The following is a 12,230-nucleotide window of genomic DNA, read 5'->3' on the forward strand; positions in this document are numbered from 1 at the left end:
GATCTGATTATGGCCTAAACATCACATTTCACCTAGCTCCGATAAGATTCTGGACTAACAATGGAGTTGTTACCTCTGCTTGAAAACATTCAATAACTTTGCCTCCAGTGCCCTCTGGGGAAGAGAGTTCCAAAGATTCATGACCCTCAGAAAACATTCCCCTCCTCGCCCTCTAAAAAGGGGGACCCACTATTTTTAAACTGTGTCACCTTGTTCCAGTCATGCCCCCAAACAGAAACATCCTTTCAGTGTCCACCTAGTCAAGTCACTTCAGGAGCGTATACGTTTCAACAAGATAACCTCTCAATCTTCTAAACTCCAAAGGATACAGGCACCACACGCCTAACCTTTCCTCATAAGTTAAGCCCCCTATCCCAGGTGTCAAACCTTCTAAAAGTTCCTTTGCACATCAACTACACTACTGTCAACAACTCTAATTGGAAGAACTGAAGTATGCCGGATACTATCTTCTTGCAACAAATCCATGTTGGCTGTTACTTAATATCCTGTGTTTTTCCAAGTTAAACTAAATTTGACCCAGATTATGGTCTTGGAAGTTGCCCAATTACCCACACTACTGGCCTGTAGTTACCAGGTTTTGAACAGGGGTGTGTCATTTGCATTTTTCCAGTCTGCTGGTACCACTGTAGTATCAAAGGAGAATTGAAGGACTGTGGCCATAGTAGTCAATATTTTTACACTTATTTCCCTCAGCAACTTAGATTTTAGACTTGGGTTTTATTGTCACATTACCAAGGTACAGTGAAAAGTATTGTTCTGCGTACCGTCTAGGCAGATCGTTACATGCATGAAAAAACATAGGACATATGATAAATGCACAATGTAAATACATGACATGAACACCGGATGAAGCACACGCAGTGTAGTGCTAATAACAGTCGAGCCGTTGTGTGAAGAAATCAGGTCAGTCCATAAGAGGGTCATTCAGGAGTTGGTAATAGTGGGGAAGAAGCTGTTCGTGTGTGGCACCCTTTCTGGACTAGGTGTCTTTTCTACTTTGAGCACTGCCAACATCTCCTCTTGATCTATTTCTACCCTATGCAATGGTTCTATCCTCTCATCTTGTGTTGCGGCATTAGCACAATCCTCCTCTATAGAGAAGACAGAGGACAAATGTCCATTCAATCCCTCAGGCACGTCCCTTGCCTTCCACAGGAATATTTTTGGTTTTGGTCTCTCATCTGCCCAACCATTTCTTTCAAAAGGCAAAAATATTTGCATTTTGTGATTACTGCCAGTTGATTTCTTTTGATTATTTTGCAATGCGTGGAGGTAGTATACAGTTGTAGCAATAACATTTCTAAGAAAAAAATAACTGCAAACTTATTTGACTGTTTTTAAACTGAGAGTCAAGAAACTGCGCTGTGGACGCAATCAAACTTACTTTCCAATATTTTCAGGAAGAGCCTGTAGTGAGATGTCATTCAGGGAGAGGCATGTCAAGTTCCGCAACTCAGGAAAGCTTTCAGGCAACCTGCAGACAGATCATCGAGAGTCACTAGATTGTTCTGTACACATCTGTCCGTAGATTTGGGTATTGCGCCTCAATACACCTCACCTACATAATGTATTAGAAGACTTAAATCTGTACACACATTATCCATCTCCAAAACCTTACTTCCTGATGTCACATTTATCAACACTTGGGTTAACACATTCCATCATAAATATAATTGCCCGCGTTGTAATGGAAACCTGTCATGCTATCAGTACATGCTCCCGCTAGTGGGTGCCAGCATAAAACCTCGGTTTTGCAATTCGCAGCTCTTCAGACTACTGCAGGGAAATTGGTATGCGTCAAATGTCTCCCAAACTGATGCAACATTTGTTATTTACAAGGATTAAAAAACATAAAGTAAAATATTCTAAAAAGGGCATAATTAATGATGGACACTGAATGGCATCTGGTGGTTCAAATGGTCCCCACCCTCTTGCCATCATTCCTCTGGGGATTATAACTTGGTTTTGATTACTTAACTCCATAGGCACAAACCCACAGAGGAAGCTTAACTAGCACACAGAAGAAAAATCATTCACTTCTATTTGTTTGGCTTCATCAGAAGTGAGCACATACCAGATCGTCACAAAATGATCGGACTCGTCTCAGAAAGCTTAAAGACATCCAGAGAAACCAAAACCTCATCAACAATGCAACAAGACATGAACTTACTTCAGTGCTCCATACAAGTAAATTGCAGCATCACGCAGTGTAATTTCTCTGCAACATATATATTTTACCTTATGAACTGATTAAGTAATAGCATCTTATCAACGAGTTACTTCTATGCAAAATATTTTACTCCTAACAATAGTTTGATGGTGTGTTTAATAAAACTGCTAAGTAGTTTGAATCTGTCATGACTAAAATGGTGAAAGTCATGATGAGTACGCCAAAGAAATTGAAAACCTGATGGAACTGCACCACAGAACGGGGGGGGAGTAGGGGTTTTATCTGTCGATTCCATTGAACTGTCGGTTTCAACATCAGCACCCAAAAATCTACCCTTTTTGCGAGGTATGAAAAAGTTGCTTGCACAGGGATTTCAAAGGCTGATTTCATTAATCATTAGCAGAGACATCGCTCAAACCAGACAAGAACTGGGTTAAATATTCCTGGTTATCAAGGATTCAGAAACAATAAGAGAAGGCAACCATGAAGGAGCACAGCAGCATTGATTGAGGATGCTGTTACAGTTATAAATAGAAAGGGTACACTCATTCTCCCATAACTGGTTCCATTTGGCTCGAGTTCGGAAACAGAGAGGGTGCAGTGATACGGTAGAGTCTTTTTTTTCTGGAGCTCAAAAGAGAGTTAGAAGGAGGTAGACGAGCAAATCGTTTAGCAAATTCCAACAGTGGGTAACAAAAATATATTGGTGATGAGACATTAATGATCAAATATAGACTAGGAAAAATCATAGTGCAGAGGATGTGGACTGGAAAATGTCCTCTATCAACATATCTCCAGTCCAGTCCCAGGAATAAAAACAGAAAATGTGGGAAATATTCGCAGGTCAGGTAGCATCTGTGGAGAGAGTTTCAAGTTGGTGACCCATCGTCAGAAATCAAGAACTCGTCTTTGATGAAAATCATCAGTCTGAAACTTTAACTGTTTCACTTTCCACAGATGCTCCCTGACCTGCTATGGATTTCCAGCATTTTCTGATTTGAGCTCATATTCGATTTGATTTATTGTCACATGTACCGAAGTACAGTGAAAAGTATTTTTCTGCGGCCGAGGGAACGTACACAGTACGTACATAGTAGACGAAAAGAATAAACAACAGACAACATTGATAAATGGTACATCAACAAACAGTGATTGGTTACAGTGCGGAACAAGGGGCCAAACAAAGCAAATACATGAGCAAGAGCAGAATAGGGTGTCGTGAATATTGTTCTTACAGGGAACAGATCAGCCCAAGGGGGTCTTCGAGGAGTCTTGTAGCTGTGGGGCAGAAGCTGTTCCTGTGTCTGGATGTGCGGGTCTTCAGACTTCTGTACCTTCTGCCTGATGGAAGGGTCTGGAAGAAGGCATTGCCTGGGTGGGAGGAGTCTCTGATAATGCTGGCTGCCTTCCTGAGGCAGCGGAAGGTATCTCCAGTATCTGCAGCGTGTTGCTTTAGTATTAACAAAGGACGTGTTGCATTTGGTTTTGAGAAATGAACCAGGGCAAGTGGAGCAGGTTATAGTATGAGATTTCTTCTTAGTCATTCATGGGATGTTAAGACGACAAATGACATGTCGGCCTTTACTGCAAGGGGATTGGAGTAGAGGAATAAAGAATTTGTCTTGCTAAAATTGTACAGGGCTTTGGTGGGACCACATCTAGAATACTATACTGGAGATGGGCGGCTGGCAGAACAGTGGTTAGCACTGTTGCTTCACAGCGCCAGGGATCCGGGTTCAATTCCCAGCTTGGGTCACTGTCTGTGCGGAGTCTGCACTTTCTCCTTGTATCTGCGTGGATTTCCTCCGGGTGCTCCAGTTTCCTCCCACAAGTCCCGAAAGACATGCTTGTTCGGTGAACTGGACATTCTGAATTCTCCCACCGTGTACCCGAACAGGCGCCGGAGCATGGCGACTAGGGGATTTTCAGAGTAACTTCATTGCAGTGTTAATATAGGCCGACTTGTGACACCAATCAAGATTATGATTATTGTTATCTGCAATTTTGATCTCCACATTTAAGGGGATTTTTGGTCTCCACATAAAAGCCAGGATGGATATAGGTGGCAGATTTCCTTCCCTAAATGACATCAGTGAATCAGAGATTTTCTGTGACAATCCAGTTGAAAAACTGAATATGGGAGGCAAAGAGAAGTTAAAGAAAAAAGGTTGGCAGGCAATATTAATTTGAACCCCAAAACATTTCATATACATGTGAAGTGCAAGCAGTTAGCAAATGAAAAAGTTAGATCTATTAAGGATCCCAAGGGAAATATTTCAACAGACTGCAAGTTGTTAATGTTATTCAAAAATAGGGCAGAGAGTTAAACCAGGAAACCCCAGACCAGACAGCCTAACTTCAGTGGTAAGGAAGTTATTGGCAAATATCAGCAGCAAACGTTTATTTGGAAAATCACAAATTAATCAAGGACAGCCAGTATGGATTTGGAAAGGGAAATAACATGGAGTTAGCGTCATTAATTCTTTGATGAGGCAACCTATAGTTGATCCAGGTAGTGCACATATGGACTTTTGGAAGGCATTCAACAAAGTGCCACAAAGGAGGCTAATTAAGGAGGTGGAGGCCCATGGAATAAAGGAGAAAGTGGCTCAGCCACAGTTAGCAAATAGTGGTGCTGCGTGAATGTTTTTCGGAGTAGAAGGTACCTTGCAGTGGGGCTCCTCCAAGAAGAATCAGATTTAGGAAAATTATCAAGGTTGTAGATGGTACAAAACTTCATAAAGTGTCTTCAGTGATGAGGATGGTTATAGTCTTCAGGAAGGCCATAGACAGAATGGCAAAATGGGCTTGCATGACAGATGATATTAAATGCAGGGAAGAGAAGTGGTATGACCTGGAGGGAATACTATAAACAGCAAATTTTTTGAAATGTAAATGAGCAGGTACACGTTGGTGTCCATATAGGCAAATCCTTAAACGTACCTGGGAAGCTGATCAGGTGGTGGGTAACTTGGGTTTACAAATAGAGGAATAGGACACAAAAGCAAATAAATCCTGCTGGAATTTTATAAATGACTAGGCCTCAGCTGGAATATTGTAGATAATTCAGCGCATTGCAGTTGAGCAAAGATGTAAAAATATTGGAATTGGTAGCGAGGGGGTTCATCAGATGATACCATAGACAAGCGCCTTGAGTTACGAGGAGAGTTTGGAAAATTTCAAGATGATGGCAGATTTTGATACAGTAGAAAGTGAAAAACTTTCCTCCGGCATGTGGGTCAATACCAGAGTTCATAGATTTAAAACTTGCAAAACGTCGAGAGGGGTGATCAAATTTTTTTTTTTTTAAACTCACGTTGGTCTGAATCTGCAACTCTTCACCTTAAGGGATGATGGAAGCTGACTCATCAACAATTTTAAGATAATTTTGGCAGGGACGTGAGGATAAGGAACATAGACAAAAAAGCAGGGATGTGGTATGAAGCACAACTGCTCATTCAAAGTACAAGCACAGACAAAATGGGCAGAAGGCCTGCTTATGCGTCAAAAGTTTCAATGATTCTATTAATATATTTCCCTGAGAATTCGATACCTGTATCACGACCCCATATTTTTCTTCCTACGTTCTACGCCGTTAGACGCATATCCTAGTCCTGGATATATTATTGTTGTTCATAGAATCAACAGTGCAGAAAGAGGACATTCGGCCCATTGAGTCTGCCTTACAAAGAGCACCCGACTCAAGCCCACGTCTCTACCCTATCCCCGTAACCCCCACTTAACCTTTTTTTGACATTAAGGGCAATTTAGCATGGCCTATCCACCTACCCCAAACATCTTTGTACTGTGGGAGGAAACCAGAGCACCCGGAGGGAACCCACGCAGACACGGGGAGAACGTGCAGACTCCGCACAGACAGTGACCCAAGCCGGGGATTGAACCTGGGATGCTGGAGCTGTGAAGCAACTATGCTGCCGTGCTGTTCCTTTGTGAACCTCCTGCCAACACGAACCTCGAAAGGTTGTCTGCCCAGTCAAGAAATGGGTGACTGGCCACGTCCGCGCAGGTGTACATACCCCTGCAAGTGCGCACACGTACGCCCACACAGGTGCACATATATGTCAAAATATATCCGTTTGGGACGGTTGAGGATCTTCTGCAAAATTCCTTGGTAACCCACTTACAGAATCATTTTTTTTAAATTTAGAGTACCCAATTCATTTTTTTCAATTAAGGGGCAATTTAGCATGGCCAATCCACCTACGCTGCACATCTTTTGAATTGTGGGGGTTAAACCCACGCAGGCACGGGGAGAATGTGCAAACTCCATACGGACAGTGACCCAGAGCCGGGATCGCACCTGGGACCTCGGCGCCATGAGGCAGCAATGTTAACCACTGCACCACCGTGCTGCCCAGAATCATAGAATTTACAGTGAAGGAGGCCATTCGGCCCATCGAATCTGCACTGGCGCTTGGAAAGAGCACCCTACTTAAACTCACACCTCCACCCTATCCCCTTAACCCAGCAACCCCACCCAATCATTTTGTACACTAAAGGGCAATTTTGAATGGCCTATCCACCTGACCTGCACATTTTGAAGTGTGGGAGGAAACCCACGCAGACACGGGGAGAATGTGCAGACTCCGCACAGTCACCCGAGCCGGGAATCGAAACCACGTCCCACAATAGGTACAAAACATATTAAACTGCGGAGCTCCACACTCCCTTCCATAATCATAGCTTTAACCAAGTTATTCGACTGATAAATATAATCTGATTTGTACATTATGCTTCAGAAAATTAAAACATCAAAAGGTTGCTCACCCACTTTATAAATTTTGGATAAACTTGCCTTAATTTAAAAAATACTAACAATGGCTACAAGTTACAATGTTAGTTATGATAATAATATGAGACATAGTCAATGTCAGTTCTTAATATCTGCAAGCAAACAGCTGAGATTGAAACAATGTGCAACAAAACATGCTTGCTCCTGCAACAAAGGTTTTTTTTTACCTGGTCAAGGGGTTGCCACTAAAATCTGCTACTTGTAATGATTTGCAAAATGAGATACTTTCTGGAATTTCCGTAATATCTGCAACAAAAAAAGATTAAATTAGTCAGGTATTTGGTCATAGTATTGTGTGACTGACACCCTTGCAAACCAATGGTCGCAGCATCGGCAGCCTTTATTGCACGACTGCAAAGTGCCCCAAAAACACCATTTGTCCAATACTGCACAATATTTAAATTGGGTCACAATGCACAATGATGCAGGTCTTCTATATCAAACATGTGGTATAACGCTCCAATATATGTGTGTGTGAAGCTTGATGATACAGGATGCAATTTAATAATGTCACACTTAAGTTTGTGAAGCTCAAAGACAGGAGCATGACAAACTGAAAGTGGTGATATTGGCCACTGTGAGGCAATGATTAGCAGCACATTGTGCCTACAGCTCTTTCATGTTATAACTCTTTTTAATTTATAGTACCCCATTATTTTTTTCCAATTAAGGGGTCATTTAGCATGGCCAATCCACCTACCTGCACATCTTTGGGCTGTGGGGATGAAACCCACGCAGACACGGGAAGAATGTGCAAACTCCACACAGTGACCCGGAGCCGTGATCGAACCCGGGTCCTCAGCGCTGTAGGCAGCAGTGCTAACCATTTCGCCACCCTTTTTGTAATAACTCTGACTGGCAGTCGGAGACCAGGATTCAGCACCTCATACAGTACAAATGTGATAAGATAAAGAGCAAGTGGACAGCATAATGTGACTCTCTCCATTGCTGCGAGACATATAAAAACATATCCTCTGTCACCCATGACTCAGCTGGTCTACCTATTGGTAGCAAAGCCACACTGACCAAAACAATCCTAAATTTAATCCAGGTCTTAGTCAAACTAACAGAACGAGTGCTTAAATTTGTGAAATTTTGTTTTCTTTGTCTGGATGTCTTAGACCATACAGTGCAGGAGACCATTCGGCCCATCAAATCTGCACCTACCCACTTAAGCCCTCACTTCCACCCTATCCCCATAACCAAATAACCCCTCCTAACCTTTTTGGACACTAACGGCAATTTAGCATGGCCAATCCACCTAACCGGCACGTCTTTGGACTGTGGGAGGAAACCGGAGCACCCGGAGAAAACCCACGCAGACACGGGGAGAATGTGCAGACTCCGCAAAGACAGTGACCCAGCAGGGAATCGAACCTGGGACCCTGGCGCTGAGGCAACAGTGCTAGCCACGTGTGCTCTCATGCTACTGTCTTGAATGCGTAGAACAAAGAACATCAAGCTAAGTAAATTAACAAAGCTGACTTATTACCACTACTTAAATAAGATTCAAATGTATTCCCAAGTATATAAGGTTGTTAAAACAAACTATGCTGTAACTCTAACTGCAGAACTCTCAAATACACAATTACTCTATCTCATGCCCCAGAATCAAGGGTCGACACATGACATATATGTAACTACTCTTGATCATCATCTGATGCAAGTAGTATTTACATGAAATTGTTAACCCGTTGTCTACCATACAACATCCATATTGTTAAATCCCTTTTCCTTTGAAGATGTTTGGAGAGTGTACATACTTTGTTTCCATTGAATTGCAATGTGTTGGTTAGCTGTTCTTTGGTTTCAAAGTCGACATAACCAAATTTCCTGCTGGACCCAATTCTGACATCCATGACTGATAGTTTCTTCTGTGTGAAGAAGTCAATCAATACTTTCTTGAGTTCTTCAGAATTCTCCTCAGAGTTCAAATTTTCAACAAAAAGCGATAAAGGTGCATCATTTGTAGTCTCGTGCATCTTACCTGGAGTCAACTTCTCCAAGTGTCCTGTTGGCTGCTCGCAATTGATGTGCCAGAAACTGATTTGCCTGCTGCTGCATTCTCATTTTTAGCCTCTGTACAGTCTGAGTCCTGCAGTGACTGAATGCTACTTGTTATCAGCTCGTTACTAATGCCAAATAAACTAACTAAACTTATAGGGTCATCTTCTTCTTTTGGCTCATCATCTGGTTGAATACTGAGATCCGATGTCACACCGGTATTCAGTTTTATTTGTGTATTGTTGGTTCCATTAATCTTTAATGGAATTGTCCACTCATCTTGATTGTGAACAATCGAGATTGGTTTGAAATCATCCACTTTGGAAATTGCCTGTGGAGGTTCAGTTACTTTCTCAGCTGTGTCAATAATGAAAGAATCATCTAACTCGAATACATCTTCCAAGTCTGGTTCATTTCCCCAGTGCGAGGTTTACTCGTTTCAATTTCATATTTCCAGCTGCATATTTCTTGTACAGCTCTTTGTTGCGATTTCATTTCTGTTCTACACTGCGAGGCAAAAAGATTAAGTCTGGGATACTTCGCACAGGTTTTACCAAAGGGGATTTTTGTACTGGGTGGGCGTGGCCACAACGTTTGCATGCCATGACGCTCGTTGCGTCATGCATAGAATGGCCACCATCTGGAGCGCGTTGTTTTTTCACATGCGCCACAACATCAATGGCATCGGCCACATTGTTCGTTTTCGTGCCACTTTTAAGGACCAACATTTCGGAATATTGATTTTTAGCAAGTTCACTTGCACAACATATATTAACAGCATCTTCTAACGTTAACTTCTGTTGCCTGAGCAATCTTTCACGCAGCTTTTCATTTTTTACATCAAATGCAATCTGATCATGCAGAAGGGAATCTAATAATTTTGAAAAATTAAAGGTCTGCACTTTGAGCCTAGATTTGTAGTGAAACAGTCAAGTGTTTCAATTGCTTTCTGGACTCTTTTCCAGAATATATATCATTTGAAAGTTTCATTGATTTGAAGCACAAAGTGCCTGATGAACATTTCTATAGCTTTGTTATATATTAGTTTGTCAATCTCATTCTCAAAATGGAGTGTGTTGAATATTTCTAAAGCCTGGGGTGCAGCCATTGTTAGGAACAGCACTATCTTTACCTGATCACTGGCCGCTTCGAGGTCTAAGGTTGAGATATACAGTTCAAACTGTTGTTTGAAATTTTTCCAGTTTACATTTCCTTTATCCGATGCCCGGAATTGCTTTGGAGTCTGCAAGCCCTCCATGAAGCTTCGACTGGCCAGTTTTTTTCGACGCTATTGGCTTCCACGAGGTCATTGCGATCGGAGTCTGGTTGAGATTTATTCTTCGACCTTCGCAAGTTTTTTTCCACACGGAGATTTTTTTCTTTCTCACAAAACCTTACTATTATACTTTAGGAACGTGTTCCTGGTACCATGTGATGTTCTCTTTTTTCTTTGCTTGGATGTCTTAAATGTGTAGTGTTGAACAAAGAACATCAAGCTAAGTAAATTAACAAAGCTGATTTATTAACACTACTTAAATAAGATTCGAACATATTCTAACTGCAGAACTCTCAAATACACAAGTACTCTATCTCACGCCTAAACACTTTCTCCTAGAATCATTGATCATCACGTGATATATATGTGACTGCTCTTGATCACCATCTGGTGGTAAGAAGTATTTACATGAAAGTGTTAACCCTTTATCTCCCATACAATATCCATATTGTTACAAATGTAGCCTCAGAAGCCCTCAGGGCCAGGTAGGTGAAAGTCATTCAGCCTTCCCAATCATTTTTCAGCTACCTTTGTTGCACATAGGTTTGATTAATCTTTGGGCAAGGACAGGTGTCTGAGCTTTGACCAACTGGTCCAACTGATGTAGAATAATGAGGACAAAGGAGAAAAAGAAAATTGGTAAAAATAAAAACTTGATGTCAAATTGCAAAATGAACTACACTGTTAACTAAATTAGTTTGCATACTGAAGATTTAATGTACAAGTTTATGAATGAAAACACTTGTCCAGCAAAATGTTCCACATGAAAGATGCAAAAGCAGATTTGTAATGGCTTCGCAATGATAACGTTTCAATCACCTTTACTTCTTTCCAATCCCAAACAACCCAAACACTAAACCCCCTTTTGCCTGTAACCCAAACCAAGGAAAAAAAGTAGTTGAATATTGCAACAGCATTTCTGGGGGAAAATAAACTGCGTTTCATTCGTCCTGAAACAATTACAATTCAAAATATTCCAAACTTTATTGCAAATCTTGTACTTTAGTTTGTGTACAAATACTAAATGACAAGAGGATTGCGAACAGCAAAATTGACAAATAAATTTCAGTAAACAGGTTCAAATTGGCACATTCAAATATCTGGCTATTTCTTTGACATCTCGGTGCTGCTCATCCACCAACTCTTCATGGTTCCAAGTACTTCAGAATCAGTCAGAAAACGAATAAGAAAATTCACTCAACATCTGAGATAAAGCACCATTGTCCCCAAGGAATAATGGGCACCGTAGCAGCATGGATATAGAGTTGGCCACGTGACAGGAAACACAGTAGCAGTGAACAGTTATTGTACATACTGGAGAAAAACATTTAGTGGAGTTCCCCTGGGATCAGTATTGGGTTGATTGCTTATCCCAATGTATATTAATGATCTACACTTGGGTGCACCAAGCAGAATTTCAAATTTTATTGATGAGGGCAGCACGGTGGTGCAGTGGTTAGCACGGCTGCCTCACGGTGCTGAGGTCCCAGGTTCGATCCTGGCTCTGGGTCACTGTCTGTGTGGAGTTTGCACATTCGCCCCGCAACCCAAAGATGTGCAGACTAGGTGGATTGGCCACGCTAAATTGCCCCTTAATTGGAAAAGATTAATTGGGTACTCTAAATTCATATTAAAAAATGTTATTGATGAAACAAAACTTGGAAGGATTGTGAACTGTTGTGTTCGGCTTCAGGAGGACGTAGACTGGTGGAATGCATGGATACGTGGCAGATGAAAGTTAATGCAGAGGACTTTTAATGCAATGAAATTTTACATTTTGGAGCAAGAATGAAGCATAGAATTCCTACAGTACAAGAGGAGGCCATTAGGCCCATCGCGCCTGCACCAACCCTTTGAAAGAGCACCCCAGCACTATGCCCACATCCACGTAATCCCATCCAACCCATTGGACACCAAGGGGCAATTTATCATGGCCAATTGATCTC

At 41.6% G+C, this 12,230-nt stretch overlaps 1 protein-coding gene across 3 annotated transcripts in view; it reads right to left on the reverse strand.

Moving 5' to 3' along the window:
• lrrc1 (leucine rich repeat containing 1) overlaps positions 1–12,230 on the reverse strand; it is a 322,043-nt gene that overhangs the window by 213,346 nt on the left and 96,467 nt on the right. For all 3 annotated transcript variants that reach the window (XM_072498577.1, XM_072498579.1, XM_072498578.1), the window contains exons 3-4: positions 7,172–7,250; positions 1,406–1,495 (exon numbers count right to left, since the gene is read on the reverse strand). In XM_072498577.1, coding sequence (XP_072354678.1) covers positions 1,406–1,495; positions 7,172–7,250 — 169 coding nt within the window. The remainder of the gene's footprint in view (positions 1–1,405; positions 1,496–7,171; positions 7,251–12,230) is intronic.

Source organism: Scyliorhinus torazame, chromosome 4 (assembly GCF_047496885.1).
Source record: "Scyliorhinus torazame isolate Kashiwa2021f chromosome 4, sScyTor2.1, whole genome shotgun sequence".
NCBI classification, from domain to species: Eukaryota; Metazoa; Chordata; class Chondrichthyes; order Carcharhiniformes; family Scyliorhinidae; genus Scyliorhinus; species Scyliorhinus torazame.